The sequence below is a fragment of the Seriola lalandi genome, unplaced genomic scaffold, assembly GCF_002814215.2.
Source record: "Seriola lalandi dorsalis isolate HSWRI2012SDOR001 ecotype SW California unplaced genomic scaffold, Sedor1 jcf7180002054054, whole genome shotgun sequence".
NCBI classification, from domain to species: Eukaryota; Metazoa; Chordata; class Actinopteri; order Carangiformes; family Carangidae; genus Seriola; species Seriola lalandi.
This window is the reverse complement of record NW_019524607.1, coordinates 1-21,349: the sequence shown is the minus strand read 5'-3', so window position 1 is coordinate 21,349 and position 21,349 is coordinate 1. Positions and strand designations below refer to the sequence as shown.

General features: G+C 38.7%; 2 protein-coding genes across 2 annotated transcripts; one reads left to right on the top strand and one right to left on the bottom strand.

Annotated features, from left to right (window-relative positions):
* The first annotated feature begins 51 nt into the window (after positions 1 to 51).
* abcd4 (ATP-binding cassette, sub-family D (ALD), member 4) lies at positions 52 to 8,910 on the top strand. The gene is made up of 19 exons (XM_023403014.2): positions 52 to 428; positions 850 to 968; positions 1,288 to 1,415; positions 1,988 to 2,127; positions 2,278 to 2,394; positions 2,979 to 3,104; positions 3,488 to 3,538; positions 3,753 to 3,847; positions 3,935 to 4,056; positions 5,103 to 5,194; positions 5,310 to 5,399; positions 5,572 to 5,777; positions 6,859 to 6,950; positions 7,083 to 7,119; positions 7,371 to 7,420; positions 7,507 to 7,559; positions 7,651 to 7,727; positions 7,850 to 7,965; positions 8,292 to 8,910. The coding sequence occupies exons 1-19, from the start codon at positions 388 to 390 to the stop codon at positions 8,391 to 8,393; spliced, it is 1,854 nt and encodes a 617-aa protein (XP_023258782.1). The 5' UTR covers positions 52 to 387; the 3' UTR covers positions 8,394 to 8,910.
* LOC111652669 (acetyl-coenzyme A synthetase 2-like, mitochondrial) lies at positions 8,667 to 18,441 on the bottom strand (the record flags this gene model as incomplete). The annotated part of the gene is made up of 13 exons (XM_023403011.2): positions 8,667 to 9,164; positions 9,257 to 9,378; positions 9,468 to 9,531; positions 9,759 to 9,886; positions 10,009 to 10,135; positions 10,669 to 10,781; positions 14,039 to 14,131; positions 14,771 to 14,908; positions 15,418 to 15,565; positions 15,935 to 16,087; positions 16,614 to 16,789; positions 18,016 to 18,215; positions 18,299 to 18,441. Coding segments are annotated over 13 exons (1,782 nt in total), but the record flags the coding sequence as incomplete, so codon positions are not given.
* Positions 18,442 to 21,349: the final 2,908 nt, after the last annotated feature.

Here is a 21,349-nt window from a genome sequence, read left to right as displayed (position 1 = left end):
CGGAGTACACTGAACCGGAAGTCCGGGTTTTACTTCTTACTTCCAAAACAATCCCCTCTACCTCACTTTACAGTGGAGACGTAAGGTAGTTAGTCAGGTAGTCAGCACCCAGTTAGACAGTGCTATAGTTAACACGTTAGGCAACATTTAAGACGATTAACGAAGCCGTGAGATTAATGAAGAAGGTGGTTATTTTAGATAATTTTGTAGACATTTGTTCGTTACTTCCCTCGATAACCTTGTCAACTGTTAACCCGCTGATACTCCGGCTGCCTCACACATTGGTCTGAAGTTAGCTTGACTAGCTGGTTAACAGTAACATCAAATCGGAAAAACGTATGTGCAGTTTTACCTGGGAAGAATATCGGTCCTCTGCCGGGAGAGCAAATGTCTCGTCTGGAAAAGTCAAATGGCAGAGGGACAAAAAGGTAAGACTGAAGCTACACCTGCAGGGAAACTAGTGGAGGAGATAAAGTTTCTGTGATTACTAACAACTAAAGCAGCAAGGTTTTCTGTTGTTCGTCTTTTTGTTTTTAGAGATTTTATCATATAAATAATGTTCACTCATTAGATTATCCATAAGTAGCTGCACAGTAAAACCGCTTCAGTAATTGTCTATTCCAGACAAAAATTTAAAAGATCCGAAATCAAAATTTGCAAATACACCATATAGCACAACAGTAAACTAGCAGGTCAGTCATTGTGCTTTTCGACAAGCATTTTATATGTTGGTGTAAGTGACTGATGCAAAGAAATGCAAGAATTTCCTCATATCAAAGTTTAGAAGTTTTAAAAAAAAAAAGTCTAATTCACCTTAATGAGTCTCTCTCTCTCTCTGCACGACTTCAGACCAAGATTGGACTGGAAGTTTGTTCAGAGGTTCTGCAGCATCCAGAAGGTCCTGTTCCCATCATGGAGCAGCCAGAGTGTCCTGATGTTTGGGACGCTGCTTTTTGTCACTCTGACAGGTAACTGCTGCGGTTACCTGTATGGCAGTATGGCAGCCCAAGGGGGAAATAAATAGTTCATGCTATCTATCAAATTAATGTGAATGAAGGAAGTAATGACGACACTAATTGTCATCAGACACATTCCCTGCCTGTTGGATAATATGTTTTGTGAGCTTGTAATGCTACACATCTGTGAACAGCAGGCTGCATGTTATGTTTTTTGACACTGACCTTTAGTTAAAAGTGTTGTATAATTTTCCTGCATTGTTTTTACGAGTCTCTGTTTGAACTCTCTCTGTAACAATACGCTAACACATCTTTTTTTTTCTGCCATCAGAGCAGCTGATCATTTACCAAGTGGGTGTCCTCCCCAGTCACTTCTACAATGTGCTGGCAGAAAAAGATTATTCAGGCTTCAGGCGTCTGGTGGGAAAAGCTATGGTGCTCATTTTAATCAACTCCACAGTAAGTTGATGTAGCTGGGAGGGTTGGCAGAAGTTAACCTACCTACTGACCAGATACAAATACAGTACAATATTCAGAAAGTTGACTTGTTCAATAATAAGCAGAGCCACAGCAATGCTCTTACTCATAATAAGGCAATTCATTGTTTGTATGTGATTAATCCAAATCCAATGTTCCCCATGTACTGAAACGAAATCAAAAATAAGGTACACTATTCCCTGTATCTCATTGTGTGATCATATTAGTTTTCACTGAATTGCCGCCATAAAGCACAGTAGCACCTTTATCAGGTTAGGACATCCTGACATCTTCATTTTATGGCCTGAATCCTCTCAATCTTGGTCGTGTTGACTTGGATTGTAAACCTGACAAACACAATGAGTTTCCTCATAGGAAACAAATATTCTACATACTGTTTATTTTGCCACATTGCTTGAGGCCTCAACAAGCTCTTGTTAGTCTCATAGAAACTCTTATATTTACTGTGTATTGTGTATGCATTGATTATTTATCTCTCTAATAGACATTTTCTTCTTCCTCCCTCTCTGTGTTCCTCTCTTTCTCTCTCCCAGCTGAAAAGTCTTGACCAGTACATTTGCAATCAGATGTATGTTAGCTGGCGGAAGACGCTAACCGAGAGCCTCCACACGGCCTACTTCCAGGGCCGAGTTTATTACACACTCAATGTACTTAGAGAGGACATAGACAATCCGTAAGTAAAATGAATCATTTGAAAGGTTTTATGTATTAGATCATGTGGATATTTGAGTATGTTGTGTGATTCTGCAGTGGAAAACAATATAAAGGTGGTTAATCCTGGTGATTTTTTTTTCTCATCATGTTTGTTTCGTTTGTATTCCAGAGACCAGCGGATCAGTCAGGATGCAGAGAGGTTGTGTAAGCAGATGAGCACCATGGCTAGTCGCTTGATCGTCTCGCCGTTCACGCTGGCTTACTACACCTACCACTGCTTTTACAGGTGGGTTTGTAGTGGAGTACTGTGGCAACACGTGCCTCCATATATGAGCATTTAACACCTACTCTGAAGTTGAAAAAGCGTCATGAGAAACATAGACGGTGTTCTGTTGAGTTGAGAATTGTGTTATTATAGTAACATTTTCAACATTTGAAAATACTGAGAGGAAACTCAGAAAGCTGTCAAAAGCAGAGCATCCATTTTTATATGTAGTTATTTTTATGTGTTTACAAAGAGATGAGAGATGGTCACTTGTCCTCAGTGAATCTATCAGTGTCTCTGAAAGTCAACAGTCAAGAAAAACTGTGAAAGGGAAAGAGAGAGACAATTCCTATGTGTCTGTTTTCTCTACTGTTTAAATACTGGCAATAAAAGTTGGCCATAGCTTTTTTGTTAAATTTGGGGTTCTTTATTTTCTGAAACTACAACTTTTATTTCTTTGTTTCATCTGTTTAATTTAGTATAATTGTATTCAGTTGTAATTTATTTTCCCCTGATTGTCTTTTAACATTGTTTTAATACCCAGTGTAAATCACTTTGTGCCTTTTTGGACGGTGCTGTAGAAATAAAGTTGCCTTGTTTTGCAGCACCGGCTGGATCGGCCCTGTGAGTATCTTTGGGTACTTTGTGGTTGGAACCATTGCCAATAAAATCCTCATGGGGCCGATTGTGTCGACTCTGTTTGAGCAAGAAAAGCTGGAGGGTGACTTCAGGTAAAGTTAAGTATACTGTATGTTCGCTGTGTGTCGAGGAGTTTGTTCTGATAGACGGGCAACGCAGGGCTGAGTGAAATGGCCAGTCAACATTTGTTTTCCTCGACCTTTAACAGAGCAGTTTGTCGTTTTATGGGTTTTATTTGAATGTAACTATTTCCAGTATTTATTGTTAAGGAAACCAGTCCCTTGTCAAGAGGAAGTATCTGTAGACTTTGGCCCGGTGCCTTTTGCCTCTTAGGAAATAACAGGATATGCGTCAGTTTGCAGTGTAGTCTTTTCCTGAGGGGACTTGTAATTTCATCAGTCACATGTTGAAATGTGATTTTGTGTTGACAGTGAAAACTAATTTTTACAGAAATGTAATGTTTTTGTATCTCCAGATTCAAGCACATGCAAATCCGTGTTAATGCAGAGTCTGCAGCTTTTTACAGGTGAGGGGATTTATTTGACATGATTGTGCTGCACGGAAAGATCTAGACAATGCTGGAAAGTTTAGACAATCATGTACATCTTAAACAGGAAGTCTGCTTTCTTGTGATTAAAAAAAATATTCTCTAGGTCTGTCTTAATTCTCCTGACACATCAGATCCAACAGATTATGTGGTTAAAGCAGTTTGGAACAAATGCTGCTCTCTGGGTTTTTAGAGCTGGTAAAGTGGAGCACACGAGGACCAATCGAAGACTGCAGGCTCTGTTAGAAACTCAGAAGAGTCTAATAAATAAAGAACTATGGCTCTATAGTAAGACCATCCTACACACACCCACTCACTCATATCTATGATATTGTTTAAACTTGTAGAGTTAACCTCTGACCTCTCCACCATCAGTCGGGGTGAACACCTTTGACTACCTCGGAGGTTTCCTCAGCTACATTATTATCGCCATTCCCATCTTCACTGGTATCTATGATGGTCTCACTCCTGGCGAGCTTAGTGCACTCATCAGTAAGGTAGGCTTTCTTCCTGTTCCCTTTGTCTTAGAAATAGTAGATCCTGAAAAATGCAAGACCTTGTTTGGTTTAGTTTGGTTTATTGACAGCAGGGATAGACTGATGGCCACACGGAAAGACTCGAACAGCAAAACTGATCTATAAAAATATCTATTGCTCTTTATTTGTCACTTTATTGTAAACTATTTTGTCCCTGTCAAGGTCCTGTGGGAATGATGACTCAGTTTTTCCAATGATCTGATTGGTCAGTATTTGGGCTGTTGGCTAGTTTTGATCTGATCCTCTGAAGTTAGCCTAAGTTACCATGGTGATTTACCCTGGTAAGAAGTGAACCACTGTCATAACCCTGAAAAATCCAGGGTAAAACCTCAAGTTACCTCACTGACCTCAAATCCTACTTCATAGTACAGGCCTCTGGATTATTTGCACTGTTGTCTCAGGTATTTACACAGGCCAACAATGTTTATCAAGATAAAGATGGACATTCAATGTCTGACATGAAGAAATTTTAGAAAATAGGAACTAAAAAATAGGAAATTGAATCATGTGATCAATGATTAAATGTTTTCAGGAAGCCAACAATGTAAAAAGTATCAGACACACCTAAAAATAAATAATAGTTACAGTGATTACTCCTTGATTTACATAAAGATCATGGAAGTGTGAGTGTTGCTCACTGTCCCAGTTTCCATTACAGAACAGCAGCTACTGAATGTTGCTAATTCAACCACTAGGTGGCAGCAAAGCCTTTCTCTCCTGATAGATCCATTAAACTCCATTCATCTTGAGTTCAAATTGCCTGTTTTCGGACAGAGATGTCCCTTTCATATGTCTTAAGAAGCATTATAGTAGCTTTATAATGGTCATAATTACTCATAGATTAGTATATTTAAGTCTTCATCATCAGTCAGTATTCCTCTTTTCTTAAATTCCTCCAGTCTACTTTGTGCCTTGCTGCCTTTTGTCTGTATCCAGACACTTTTTAAAATAATCTTTTATTTTATTCACTCTCTGCTCTGGTTCTCCCTCTCCTTGTTAACATTCAGAACGCCTTTGTGTGCATCTACTTGATAAATGGCTTCACGCAGCTTATAGACCTGTCAACCACTCTGTCAGATGTGGCTGGATACACCCACAGGTATCACGCAGCATACTTAAATTCAACTCCTGGAGGACAGATGATGACAGCAGTGTTGGTGCATGCCATCCACCTTTTCTTTCTATCACTGAATCTGTGTGTGTGCTGTGGTCAGGATTGGGGAGATGAGGGAGGTGATGGATGACATCCTACGCAAGCAGTGTGACTATGACCCTGCGTCAGGAGAAAGCTACGACTTTGACAGGTTTCTGTGAAAGCTTTTACAATAATCTGCTGCAGAAAAAAGCGATGCGAAGTGATTTAACATTTTAGCATATTGATAATATTAGATGTAATTTAAAAAACAAAGAGCAAACACGAGGACAAAAATGAATATAAAGTACTTATATAAATGAATTTAATCTCTTTCCACACAGTGACTTCAATGTCCACGCAGGCCCAGTGGACACTGCCTTCATCCTGGACCATCTTTCATACAAATCTCCTTACTCAGACGAGCTTCTGGTGGAGGACCTCAGTCTGAAAATCAGTCAGGGAGCTCATCTACTGGTGGTGGGAAACACAGGGACGGGCAAAACGTCACTGCTGAGGGTCCTCAACCGCCTCTGGGAGGCACACAGTGGTGAGATAATAGGGACAGAAAGATGAAGTTTGATTCATTTTAATTTGTTTTAATGCGAGTGCACATATGACAGAAGAGTTTTAATGAAGTGGTCAGTGTATGAAACAATAGAGAAGGGTGAAAGGATATGCATGGCCAACATTAAGGCCTTGTAACATTTTTTGTTAAAGATGCACATTAACATATTTTTGATCATTTGAAGCTGACAGAAACAGGTGATTGAAGTAGAGCTGCAATGGTTAGTTGACTTATCAGTTAGTAGATTGACAGAAAATTACCTATTTTGATTATTGATTTATCATTTAAGTTGTTTTTCAAGAAGAAATTCTAATCCTTCTTTGGTTGCACCTACAACAGTAGGAGGATTTGCTGCTTTTCTGTTTTTGATCATTGTAAACTGAATATCTTTGGGTTTGGGGCTGTTGGTCAGGCAAAAGAAGATATTTGACGACGTCACCTTGGATTCAGAAAAATTTGAATTTGTCACAGTTTTCTGATTTGTGGACTAAACAGTTATTTGATTAAGCAAAAAAATAATCTGATCAATTGGTAATGATAATAATCATTAGTTACAGACCTAGATTGAACCATTGTTCATGTCTACTTGAACCAGGGCCTTATTTTCCCAACAAACTAACCAACTGTGGCAGCAGTAGGAATTACATCTATAATGTTGTGAGAGACTTATACTAACAATCGGAACCTATCAGTGGCAAAAAAAAAGCACTTTTATTGGACGTACTTTGATGTGGACACAAGTCGCGCTTGATTACATTCATCATTGCAAAGATTTTCGTCCTTATCAATCATTTACACCCAAAAAAATTGGACATTAAGGCCCAGGTTAAAAAACCCCGGAGTTGTGCTTCAGTCTTTTTGTTTCTATAAGTGGCACAGAGAATGGCAGGATGTACTACTGTTCTGTTTTGTTATTCTTACTTTTTACAATAAGACCACAGGAAAAAAATGCAAATATTGCACAAAAGTGAAATGACTGCAAAAGATATATTCTGTGACATCTGCAGAGATGAGTAGCTTCATGACACTGTCTGTCTGCCAATTTTGTTTTTCTCTTCCTCAGGTTTTGTCCACATGACGACATGTTTCGGGCCCAGAGGAACCCTCTTCCTGCCGCAGAAACCTTACCTGACCGATGGCACGCTGCGCGAACAGGTCACTGCTTCTTCCTGAATGTCATTTGCTTTCAAAACCTGTGTAGACGCTGAGCTTGTTGTAAAATGCTGACATCTAAAGAGATCAAACTACCAGTTAAATGAGGATTTACTGGAACTGTCTCTCCAACAGGTGATCTACCCACTGAAGGATATTTACCCTGTATCAGGTATCTGATTTCACTGTGACTGAACATTTAACTGTTTAACAGCTAAAGGCTAAAAATATTAATTCATTTAATCAAAATGTGTTGTTCTGGCAGAATAAATAACTGGGAAGTTTGTGTATGATCATATAAGTGGATGAATGAATATAGAGCAATATTTCTAATTAATATAAACCTGGTTTTGGTTTTGTGTCAGTGCTGCCTCATAAAATGACTGAAATAGTTGCTAATCTGAGTGAGTTTTCTTTCTTCAGGGTCAGTGGATGATGACAGAATTATACAGTTCCTGGAACTAGCTGGAGTGGTGAGTGTTCTGCTTTTTAAATAAAATCTTTCATGTGTTTTACCGCACTGTTTATTCATCTGCAAGTTTCTTTATCTGTTGTCCAGTCCAGTCTCTTGAAGCGGACAGGTGGGTTGGATGAAAATGTGGACTGGAACTGGTAAGAGCAACAACAAGAACAGCAAGGTGCAACAATAGCTGTTTGCATTGTGTGTTACTGTGCAGAGTTAAAATTCAGTTTTTCCCTGCAGGTATGATGTTCTGTCTCCAGGTGAAATGCAGCGTCTCTGCTTTGCTCGGCTTTTCTACCTGCAGCCCAAATATGCAGGTGTGTTTTAAAAGCTGTTTCATTCTGTGATTCTGACACAGCTGCCCGACCCACTGTTTAATTGAACAACTAGTTTAATTTTTGTTTTTTCATTTTCATTTTTGTTTATTTTTTCTTCGCAGTGTTGGATGAGGCCACCAGTGCTTTGACAGAGGAGGCGGAGGCACAACTGTACCGGACCTGTAAACAGCTTGGCATGACTTTGATCAGTCTGGGACACCGTAGCAGCCTGGAGAAGGTAGACTGAACACACATACAGCGCACATCCCTGACCAGGCGTCTCAGAGCCAAATTGAGATTTTATAGTTATTTTTGCTAGTAATCCTCGGTATATCCAAATTCTGCTAAATGCCAAGAAATCCCTTAATTGATTAGATCCACAAGGGCGATTGCTTTATCAGTTCCTCTGAATCGTCTGAACTTGTGCTTTATTTAATCTTTCGATGCAATGTCTATATCTCCATTTCCCTCTAGTTTAACAAATACTTCCACTTGCTTTATCACCAAATCTGTTTTTTATTTTATATATTAATTCCGTTTGTCTTTGTTTCATTTTTCCGACAGTACCATGATGTTCAGCTGAAGCTGTGTGGAGGCGGCCGATGGGAGTTAACAAATTTAAAAGGAGGCAGCGGCAGCCTCAATCACAGAGATGAAACCATGTGACCTCAGACTCATCTTTCTGAAATCCCAGACATGTGGGAAGCACTAGTGTGGGCGGTGAGAACAGAAAACACTCCTGAACTCCTCAGTTACTAACAGGTGCTCTTCAATAAGGTACATAGACACATTTTCTCAGACAGGATGATGGTTTAGAGGCTCTGGGTCTGGAACCAGCCAAAATGTTTTGGACCCAAAGACAAACGAATGGTTTGGATTATTATGTAATAGTCAGCATGATTTAAATATAATGAAAACAACAGGAAAGAAACAGTAAACTTTATACTTGTTGTTTGTCTTTATGTTAAATTACAGTGGTTTATTGTGTTATGTTCACAGTTAATACATGGGAATATTATTACTACTGTGTAATTAAGTTTTGTATTAAAAACACACAATGTTTTTATGCTTTTAGTAATTCCTACCAAGAGCAGATCCATCTGTGGACAATACATACAGTTTAAACACTTGTTTACCTGATTTGATACAATTTTCATATGTGCAATAAAAACAAATAAAAATATTTGGCCTTTAAACTCATTGTTTATACACAGACACAAGTCTGTTTTAAGTGCGATAAGAATGTTTTCAGCAAACACATCATTGCTGCTGCTGTTTGCTTAAGAGGTCACGGTGACCTTGGATGATCTCCTGAACTGTTGTAGGGTCATCCAGCGTGCTGAGGTCACCCAACCCGTTCAATTCACATTCCACCACCTTCCGCAGCACCCGGCGCATTATCTTACCTGAGCGTGTCTTTGGCAGACGCTGGACAAACTGTGAGAAAGACCAAAAAATGACCGAAGTTACTAAGTGCAAGTTAGTCTTAAATGTCTGTTTGCAGTTTAAAGTCAGTGGAGCAGAATTACCTGGATGCAGTCTGGACAGGCGTACTTGGCGATGTTTTTAGATACCATGACGGTTAGCTGCCTGGACACGTCCGCCTCTTCCACCTCTACGCTCTTTTTCAGCACCACAAAAGCATAAACGCCTGACAAAGCACAGAGACAGAGAACCCCGCTTTCAAATTCTTATTCATCCCGGTGAACAGTGTAATGTGGGAAAAAACGTGTTGCTTACCTTGTCCTTTAATGTTATGTGAGTATCCAATGACAGCAGATTCAGCCACTGCAGAACATTGATTCTGTTACAGAAATGACAGGATCAGGATCGTGTGTACGTTTCATGGTTTCAAGTTTTAGATGAAAGAATGGCTCAACAGTATAAATGTCTCTTTGGATAAACATTGAAGGAAATTAACTAAATTGCACTTTAATGAAACTGAAATTACTTTAACCCTGTTCAAACTATGGACATATTTAGTCACTTTGAGATTTTTTTTTCTATTTTTTTTTTTTTTTTACTACTTACCACCACATCCTCTATCTCTGCCGTGCCAATCCTGTGACCGCTCACATTGATGACATCATCAAGGCGCCCAGTGATCTGGTAATACCCCTCCTTTGATCGATAGGCCCCATCACCAGTAAAGAAATAACCTAACAAAGGCATTTTAGAGACTGTTAACTTGCAATAAGAAATGAAGCGTCCAGCAAAGAAGAGAAATATAGAAACACCATAACGACAGTGACAGGTTGTTCATGGACGCATCATACTGTACCAGGATGCGGCTGACAGTAGGTCTCAGTGAATCTCTGGTGGTTGTTATGAATTGTTCGGGCCATGCCGGGCCATGGCTGAGCTATACACAGAGCTCCAGATGTGTTGTTGGAAGTCACAACTTTGCCCTGAAGAAACCCAGGAGTGATAAATGTTAAGTAGAAAGTGGATGATGTGCAAGACAATAGAAATGGACAACCAAACAAGGGCTGGTTACATAACTGATATAATTACTGCAAGTAAGAAAGAACTCATGTAAGAACGTGTTATTGATATTTTAGGAAGTGTACTAATGCTATTGGGACCCTGTGCTCTCTGAATGCTGCGTGGGTGATTGTGTGTGTTTGTGTGTTGAGAGGGAGGATGATAGATCAGCTCAGAGTCACCACTCCCAACTGTCTGCACAATCTGCGCATTTCAGAAACGAGCAACTGCAATAGGCACAAAGTAGTTTGACAGATTTTTAATAAGGGGTTTGGCACGCACAGAATGGGACTTATGGGTGGGAGCAGGGTGGGTATCAAAAGTGACACAGCTGGTGACTATTTTATAATCCTAATCTGACCCTCTCCTCTGGGCTGTTCCCAGCCATCCAGCATTGGCAGGGTGGCATGCTACACACACACACACACACACACACACGTAGGGATGAGCATCATACCTCAGTGTCCATGAGTACTGGCTTGATGCCAAAGAAAGGTCTCATAGCCATTCCTGGGACAATCTCTGCGTCTGGGTCTGATGGCCTCGGGGCGATGCAGATGCCACCTGTCTCTGGGAACAGAGGAAAAATACAACAGATTATATAAAGTGCTGTATATACAGCGTGCATAAAACAAACCAAAAAAAACACCTTTTTAAAAGGCTACTGTTAATCAGAAAATATCTGTGTTTGTAAAGTATGACTGAACCTCCTCAGACCAACATTTAATTTTTTATAGAGCAACGCTCGATACAAAAGCTTTTTTCAAATTTTGCCCTAGGTTAAGATGCGCCAGGAAACAAGAAGACAGAGAGGAGGAATAACATGAAAACAAAGGTCCCAGATAGAAACGAACCAGGGATGTACAGTAAGCTACTGTCTATGTCTGAACCACCAGGACAACAACTACTGTGTCCAGGATTTTAGAAATACTGAAGTCACAAGTCCGAAACTCCCGGTGCGACTCAGCCTTTACATATTTACCATGTGTTTGTTTTTAATTGTTGTATCCCCGCAAGTTACTAAAACCCAGAAGTTGACAGAAAAATAATGTAGGCATGTTACTGAGGACACTCAGTGGGACTCAGAAATACAGTTGTTGAGTAACCTGAACCGAACAAAGTAGTTTTCAGACTAGAACACATTTTTTGTTCAGAGCACTGAAGAAGAACAGATTGGGGAAAAAGTGAAATGACAAATGAAAGGAACAGAGAGGGGAGTAGTACAAGGTAGATGACAGAGCCAACTAACAGTTTGTAAATCTAAGATAAGCCCTTCTCACTGCTGCAGATTTAGATTGTGGAATTACAGCCATACTAAGTAAATTAAATGCAATTAGGTTTGTCCGAGCCTCAGGGACTCTGATAAATCTGCCTGGTGGTGTTGGTGGCAGCAGAGGGGACCCGTTATAAAGTAGGACACAACAGATGATCCCACAATAGCACTAGCAACACCCCCCACAAGAGCCTCTAGGGACCTTTACTACTTTAACATTTGGGAAATAAAGTTGTAGAGTTAGAGGTTAGAATATTGGTAACGCATTTACATCTGTCCATTTTATATGAAGTTACAGCCAGCAGCTGGGCAGCTTAGCTTAAAAAGAAAAATAGATGTACAGTAGTTTCCAAAACGTCAAACTATTCCTTTCAATAAATGCTCAGAAGTAAGAATTTAAACATGTAGTTACTAAAATTTATTTAAATTTTTTTTGCTCATCCTCTCACCTCACCAGTCCTGTGTGATCCAACATGGAGGCCGTATGCCAACGGCAGATCAAAATCTAATTTTCTCTCTAAACAGGCTACTTGCTCCCAGATCAACCAAATGGCATTTATGAATAATGCCACTTAGTCCTAATTGGAAACAGTGGTCCAGGAAAATAACATAAAAACATAATCCTTTTTTTACCGAGGTAGAGTATTTGGGTCATATCTGTGACTATAATTCTCAAGCTCATCATGCTCTGATGTTTAATTATCGTCAATTAATTATAGATTTTTGCCATTTGTATGGTAATTAACGCAGCTTTTGCTCCATTTGGTCATTACTCAATCTAATTTAGAGAGACTCAGGATGAAACACATAGTGTCAGTCGGCTCCTGTGTTCATCTGTGAAATTGATTTTATTAGCGAAATCAGCTGATTTCAAACATGTTGTTGTTATGTCCAGTCATAAGCGGCTTTGGTAAAGGAATAGTGGTTATTTTGTGGTGACTTCAGAGGACAGCAGAGGGTGAAGGACAATTTTTGTATCAAACCCCCTGCAATTACTGTAATTTACTGCAGTTTAGTCAAGTTTACACTATATTGTTTCTTTTTCCCACTTTTATCTTGTTATGTAACCATAATTGAGGACAAAAACTATCAAGATGACTCTAAAAATAGAGTCAGTTTCTCTTTCTCTTTCTCTTTCTTTCTCTCTGTGAGGACAAATTGCAGAACAAGTTCCCATTTTTGTGGGTTTAAGAGCAAGTCAGAGCACAAGCTGCACTGTAGCGACTCATCTGATAGTGGGAAGTTTATAGACTTATCAGAGTGTCCCCAGACAGCTGCTTTGGCAGTTACGTTCGTAACAGCTGCAGTCTGCAGTCGACATGTATCCAACTGGCTAAAGTGAGAATTGACAAACAAAATGAAAACAGGGAAGAAAATTATTACCCCCCCATATTTCCCTACATGGCCTTGGTGTTGATGATGACTGTTGTTAATATTCAATATTACCATAAAAAGTTGAATGTTGACAACTGCTCCCAAAATCAGAAGCTTAACTCTGAGAGGAAAACATCTGGTTTGATTCAGGGGAGTTCAGAGGGTGTGTGTGTGTGTGTGTGTGTGTGTGTGTGTGTGTGTGTGTGTGTGTGTGTGTGTGTGTTTGCGTGCATGCGTGCGTGCATGTGTGTGCGTGTGCGCGCGCCCATACACCCATGTGCTGTTATATTGTGCATGTCTGCGCATACACAACCACATTCCTGATGTTATGTAACACTGTTATTGCTGGAGGGACGGAGCAAACTGCTCACCCCTTTAAGACTGACCGATGGGCTGTTACAGAACCTGCAGATGTGGCTGTGTTTGAGGAAGAGTTTGTGAACTGAGCTGCCCTTTGCGGAGTCATTGTGAAAGTGAGGAAATAATTTAAGAGTCACACAATGAGAAACAAAACCAAGCTTTATGTGAGCTCAACAAATGTGATTTAGTTAACTGGCCCCAACGTTAAACAAGACAGAGATCACAGTAGAGTGAAGGTCAGATTGTAGCCACACGTGAAGTATAGACAAAAAGCGTATGACAGAAGAGACTGACTCAACAGTTCAGCATTAAGCATTGAGTATCCCTGAAGCCAAATAACTGTTTTAGCCTTTGTATGAAGGTAGAATTTAGTGTTGATTTTTTTATTTAAATTTTTTTAGTGGTGAGCCAACTGACAAAAAAATAAAGTAAAAACTATTTGGGTTGATTCATTAATCGACATGACTGCTAATGTCTCTGTTTTTACAAATAAAAATTTGGATTAAAAGAAATATTTTCTTAAGCTGTACATTTAGCCTGGAATTCAGACTGATTTGACTTTACATTACTTTTCACTTAATGTAAATCGTTACAAATCTGAGGTGTGTGATAAAGAGGTCTTGAACCAGGCGAGCGAACATGTGGTGTCTTCAAATTTGGGAAAGGACATTGTCGCTCTACTGTTTTCTATGATCTAACATGTAAATCCCATCCACTGACATAACCAACTGACATTTCGGTGACAATTTAATAAAAAAGAAAAAGAAAAACTTTTCTCCAGTAGCTGATAAATTCCACATGTCGGTGTGTTCACCGTTACCTGTTTGCCACCAGGTGTCCACCACAGGACAGCGGCCATCTCCAACCACACTGTGGTACCACTCCCATGCTTCGGTGTTGATGGGCTCACCCACTGCAGAAAGACAGACATTTTTAATGTAAATTGGTTAGATTGATATTAACAAGCCAGAGGTGTTTGTAAAGAGAGATGTCTATGTTGCTTAGTAGCAGGATTTATATTCTATATGTTAAGTTTTGTGTTATAGCTTCAGCCTTATGTTTCACTGGAACAGGTGTATGGTATGTATATACTGTGTGTTCGCTGGACTTTTCTATGGACGCTGTAGATTACTGAGGCATGTTGACGTGCTAGCCAGGCTTAACTTTCAGTGTACTTTAAGTATGTAACACGTGCGTGTTCCCACAGGAGGGAATCTCTGGTCTGTCACCAGCACATGAGTGTGTATGTGTAGTTTAACATGTGGTTTTAAACACTCTTAAGTCTTCCTTAATAATGCTGTATGGTACAAACTGTGTTTGATGGTCAACACAATTTGCAGACTCTAGTTTGTGATGGAAGCTGGAGATACACTACATCACTTTTGTATGTATTTGAATTTCTAAATAAAAATAATTCCCACCCCAGCACAGAAACACTTTGTGAGTTCATGTGGTTGAACTGTAGAGTTGTTTCTGCTCTGTCTGATTGTCTGTTCTGGACTCTGGTCTTGTGATTGTTCACATAATAGTATATTCAGATATAAAGGCGTACCAGAGCCCAGAGTTTTGAGGGTGGAGCGGTCATACTTGTGCACCCACTGGTCTCCATATTTGAGCAGCAGGCGGATCGCTGTGGGAGCCCCGTAAAACTGGTTAATCTTAAGTCTCTGAACCATCTCCCAGTACCTTCCTGTGGAAAACAAAACATGTCTTGAGTTAGCATGGCCCAAAGAGATATGCTACCATGTGCTGAGAAGATACTGATAACCTATAATCAGAATCAGTTTCACCTTGACAATAACAATGTGTGTGTGCTGACACATTTGACGACTGAGGCCCTGACTCTTGTTTAAACAGAAGATAATTTTAGCACAGAAGCTACGGCCAAGTTCAAGTTCAACTGTAAACAGTTATTCATAGACAGACGGACACAGGCGAGCAGAGCTGCTGGCAAAGGACAGAAATACTGACAAGCTGTGTGTCAACACACTTTACACAGCATATAACATGATCATGAAAATGTCTTAAAAACGATGCCATTACAGCTAATAATATCGTCCTAAGATGAATACATGACAAATTGGAAGATTTGCTTTGCAACTATAGGTATTTAGAGTTTTTGTAACGTACGATGAATTTTCTTTTATTATGAAAGTGCCAACCAGTTGGATATATTCATACATTTGCTGGCATTCATACCTGGATCAGGGTAAATGGGAGTGCTCTCAAAAAGGACAGTGGTGCCCCCGTTGGCCAGCGGCCCATAGACACTGTAACTGTGTCCTGTTATCCAGCCAATATCTGCCACACAGCCGAATACATCTCCATCATGGTAGCTGAAGACATACTGGGGATGAGGAGGAAGATTGATGAGATGATTGGATTAAAAAAAAAGAAAATGTTTATATGCTCATGGTCATTGTTTAGAGATGAAAAAATAGTGTTTACATCCATTTTATACTGTTGAATAACCCATTTGATATAAACACAATTTGAACTCAGAATATTACGTAAATACATGATGTTAAAACTAGAGCACCATTTTTGGGTAAGCTCCTGTGAACAGGCTGATATTTCCTGGACAGATGGTCGGACACTGGATTACAGATCACATTTTGGCTGTCCATGGCCTTCACTGGCATAGAGTACAGTAACTATACACTGCATGATAGGAAAATAAAATCAGCAAGACACTACATATTGTGCTTGACGTTACCCTGTGGGTGAGTGCAGCATACAGCAGATACCCAGCCTGAGTGTGGACGAGTCCTTTGGGCTTCCCTGTGCTGCCTGATGTGTAAAGCAGGAACAAAACGTCCTCGCTGTCCATGGCAGCTGGCTCACACACCACGTCCTCCTTCAGCATTTCCTGGATCACACAGTGAATTTACTGGATTATTTGTTAATCACATCCAGTAACTGCAGCATAGTAATAGGACCACAACAGAAGAAACTTTATTGCTTTTGTTGTGCCAAACATGCAGTAAAACCTTTGAAGATACTAGGAGACAAAGCAACATTTTAAAAGGCAAATCCAGTCAAGAGCTGCTCTGGAGCTTTCGATCAGACAGAGTTTCTTATAGAACTGTAGATGTTCAATTCTCCATCTTTCTTCTGCTGAGGAAGCTCATGTGGTACGACTGAAAACTCCAGAACAGCTACTAGTGGACTGTCACCTGCTATTTTCAGCATCAAGAATGAATGTTTAACTTCGAAGATTAGTTGATAAATCAAGTCATCCATCAAGTCAAAACAATTGTGGTTAACTGGTTCATTTCTAAATTAAATGCATCAAACAAAAATGTCAAACATTCACCAGACATTTTTTTTTTCTATCTTCATCTATCCGTGGAAAGTGACTGCTGTTTGCATTTGTTAGGAACCTGCTCTCTCACCTCCTCCATGGCGACGTCCTTGGCTGTCATGACAACTGGATTCTCTGTTCTCATAGCAACAAACACCTGCTGTACTGTCGGACAGCTTTGGACCGCTGTATCCACCGTCCTCTTCAGCTCTGTGACCTTACCCCCTCTGACGCCCTGGTTCACCGTGATGACAGTGCTGGATCGGGCTGAAAATGTGATGCATATGAAAATCAGACTGCTGATACTTATTTATATTATATTTATTTATATTATATTTATTAAACTAACTTTATTAACTGCACTGAATTGAACTGCAATTGTCAATATTCAATTTATACTGTATATAATTTATAATTTGTGTTGCTTTTATATTCTGTCTTGATACATTTTATGCTCTATGTAAAGCACTTTGAATTGCCTTGTTGAAATGTGCTATACAAATAAACTTGCCTTGCCTTTAACTTAAATTCAACATATTGTAATACTGTGGTGAAGGAAACACTAGAAGTAAAAGCATCTGATTGCAATCCCTGGATATTGTGACTGAAAAAAATTCCCTTGACTGTGTTTCGAATATATTAAAAAACCACCAAACCCAATGGTGTAACACATTTGCTCTGCATGGAAAAACACAAGAATTATTTGTGTTCCAAATAAGCAAAGAAGTACGGAGCCAATCATAATATCTTCACTTGTCATCAGCCAGGGTTCATCTAACACTTAAATCTGCCCAAACTATATTTTCATATCAACAGTGAAATTAAATTACGATGCACATTGTGAAAGGGGTCACTCGTAGGGATGAACCCATTGAGAATTAGCACCTGCAGTATTAATCCCATGGTGCTTTTTGGTGTCTTTCAGCTCACTGTTATGGTTTTACAGAGCAAAATAATCTTTTTCATTGACATATCACCTATAATTGTCTATAATATAATATTAGCAAGCAATTGCTAATTGCCATCCAGCTGACCCATAGCAACAGTAGCATCCATCTGAAATCATGTATTTGTCCACCTGGCAAATGTCTCTTTTCACTCTTTTCACTCACTTTTTGATCTTTACGAGCTAACTCTTGGAGGAAATATCAGTCTATTTTAGAGGAAAATAGCTGTCTGCTGCTGCTGCTTGAAACAATCTGATGGGAGACAATTAAATTGTAGGACGTAAAACCAAAACAAAGAGGTGAAAGACACCATTAAAGACACAAATCTCTATAGAACTAAGTGAAACTGCAGAGTCAGGGGGTAATTCTCTGTGAGTTGTCCACTAAAAGTGACCCTTTTTCACAATACATGTAGCCATTTGCTCCGTTGTTAAAATAAAAATGTTGATAAGTGCAGCTTTAAAATGCACAGTGGAAATCTGTTTCCATTCTCATGCTGTCACCTAAATTTCTGACAGCATCAGCAGGTCAGTCACACTGTCTCACCGTCTCTAATTCGCTCGGCCAAGGCCTCTGCACTGAACCCGGCAAACACCACGTTGTGGGCTGCACCAATGCGGGCACAGGCCAACATGGACGCCACAGCCAGAGGGCATGGAGACATGTAGATGGTGACACAGTCCCCCCTCTTCACACCACGATGCCTTAGAAGGTTTCCCAGGCGACATGTCATCTCCAGTAGCTCCCTATGAAGAGACACATATCAGTGAACTGAGGTAAATGAAGCAGGAGCACACACACACTTATACAATAAATCAAATCTGCTAACCTGTAGGTGACCTTGACCTCTGACCCCGGCTCATCTCTCTCCCAGATCAAAGCCACTCTCTCGGGACAGGTGTGTACGTGCCGGTCCAGGCAGTTCACTGAATGCGCCCATAAAGAAAACACATGCACACTTACATACACACAGAAAGAAAATTACACTTTATCTGCTTCCCTCATCACCACAGTAGCAGTTCAAGGTGTTCTGTAGTTAAAGTGATTAGCAATGTTGCCTCTCAATCAGGGTTTTATGGGTTTGAATCTTAGCCCTTGGTCTTTGTGGAGTTGACATGTTCTCCCTGTGACTGCAAGGATTCTCTCCAGTACTCATGCTTCCTCGCACAGTCCAGACGTACTACACTATGACGTTTTTTGTTTTGTTTTTATGCCTTATATATATTTTATGCCGTTTTTTGACCTTTTTATACCTTAGTACATAGTATTTATATATGACAGTATGGTATAGTATAGTATTTCATGCCATACTACACTATGACGTTTTTTGATGTTTGACTTTATATGCCTCGCTATGCTATGATGTCCTTATGCATTGCTATATGGTGAAATATATGTGGGGATACTTGGTGGTCCACTGTTGCCACTCAATCAGAAGGTTATGAGTTTGAATTATATGAATTGTAATTATGACGTTTTTGACATTTTTATGCCATACTATACCATGATGTTTTTTGACATTTTATGCCATACTATACTATGACGTTTTTTGATATTTTATGCCATACTATACGATGACGTTTTTTGGCACTTTATGCAATACTATACCATGATGTTTCATGCCTTACTGTTCAATTACATTATTGACATTTTTATGCCATACTATACCATGACGTTTTTTGACATTTTATGCCATACTATACTATGACGTTTTTTTTTTACATTTTATGCCATACTATACTGTGACATAATTTTTTTTTTAAAGTATATTTTTTTGGGCTTTTTATGCCATTATTTTGACAGTATATAGTGGAGAGAGACAGGAAACGGGGAGGCAGAGAGAGGGGGAATGACATGCAGCAAAAGTCCGTCCGATGCAGGATTCGAACCAGGGCCGACTGCAACGAGGACTGTAGCCTCTACACATAGGGCGCCTGCTTAGAACACTACGCCACACGACACACCTACTATGACATTATTTGACGTTTTATGCCATACTATACTATGACGTTTTTTGACATTTTAATGCCTTATTGTACTATGACGTTTTTAGACATTTTATGCCATACTATACTATGACGTTTTTTGACATTTTATGCCATACTATTCTATGACGTTTTTTGACATTTTTATGCCTTATTGTACTTTGACGTTTTTTGACATTTTATGCCATACTATACTATGACTTTATTTGACGTTTTATGCCTTACTGTTCAATTACATTATATGACGTTTTTATACCATACTATACTATGACGTTTTTTTTGAGGTTTTATGCCATACTATACTATGACATTATTTGACGTTTTATGCCATACTATAGTATGACGTTTTTTGACACTTTATGCCACACTATACTATGACGTTTTTTGACATTTTTATGCCATAGTATACTGTGACGTTTTTTGACATTTTTATGCCATACTATACTATGACAATATTTGACATTTTTATGCCATACTATACTATGAGGTTTTTTGACATTTTTATGCCATACTATACTATGACGTTTTTTGACATTTTTATGCCATACTATACTATGACGTTTTTTGACATTTTTATGCCATACTATACGATGACATTTTTTGACATTTTTATGCCATACTATACTATGACTTTATTTGACGTTTTATGCCTTACTGTTCAATTACATTATATGACGTTTTTATACCATACTATACTATGACGTTTTTTGACACTTTATGCCATACTATACTATGATGTTTCATGCCTTACTGTTCAATTACATTATATGACATTTTTATGCCATACTATACGATGACGTTTTTTGAAATTTTAATGCCTTATTGTACTATGACGTTTTTTGACATTTTTATGCCATAGTATACTATGACGTTTTTTGACATTTTTATTCCATACTATACTTTGACGTTTTTTGACATTTTTATGCCATACTATACTATGACGTTTTTTGACACTTTATGCCATACTATATTATGATGTTTCATGCTTTACTGTTCAATTACATTATATGACATTTAACGCCATACTATACGATGACGTTTTTTGACGTTTTTATGCCTTATTGTACTGTGGCGTTTTTTGACATTTTATGCCATACTATACTATGATGTTTTTTGAAATTTTGATGCCATAGTATACTATGACATTATTTGACATTTTTATGCCATACTATACTATGACGTTTTTTGACATTTTATGCCATAGTATACTATGACGTTTTTTGACATTTTTATGCCATACTATACTATGACGTTTTTTGACATTTTAATGCCTTATTGTACTATGACGTTTTTTGACATTTTTATGCCATACTATACTATGACGTTTTTTGACATTTTTATGCCATACTATACTATGACGTTTTTTGACATTTTTATGCCATACTATACTATGATGTTTCATGCCTTACTGTTCATTTCCATTATATGACATTTTTATGCCATACTATACGATGACGTTTTTTGACGTTTTTATGCCTTGTTGTACTATGGCGTTTTTTGACATTTTATACCATACTATACTATGATGTTTTTTGACATTTTAATGCCTTATTGTACTATGACGTTTTTTGACATTTTATGCCATAGTATACTATGACGTTTTTTGACACTTTATGCCATACTATACGATGACGTTTTTTTTTACGTTTTATGCCATACTATACTATGGCGTTTTATGACATTTTTATGCCATAGTATACTATGACGTTTTTTGACATTTTATGCCATAGTATACTATGACGTTTTTTGACACTTTATGCCATACTATACGATGACGTTTTTTTTTACGTTTCATGCCATACTATACTATGACGTTTTTTGACATTTTTATGCCATACTATACTATGATGTTTTTTGACATTTTATGCCATACTATACTATGACGTTTTTTGACA

What these genes read in the sequence shown, in the direction of transcription:
- abcd4 (XM_023403014.2), top strand. Translation starts at nt 388, where the DNA reads ATGTCTCGTCTGGAAAAGTCAAATGGCAGAGGGACAAAAAG. An exon ending in TCATTTTAATCAACTCCACA is followed by an intron (nt 1,416 to 1,987) that starts GTAAGTTGATGT and finishes TCTCTCTCCCAG; the next exon opens with CTGAAAAGTCTTGACCAGTA. An exon ending in CCTGCAGCCCAAATATGCAG is followed by an intron (nt 7,728 to 7,849) that starts GTGTGTTTTAAA and finishes TTTTCTTCGCAG; the next exon opens with TGTTGGATGAGGCCACCAGT.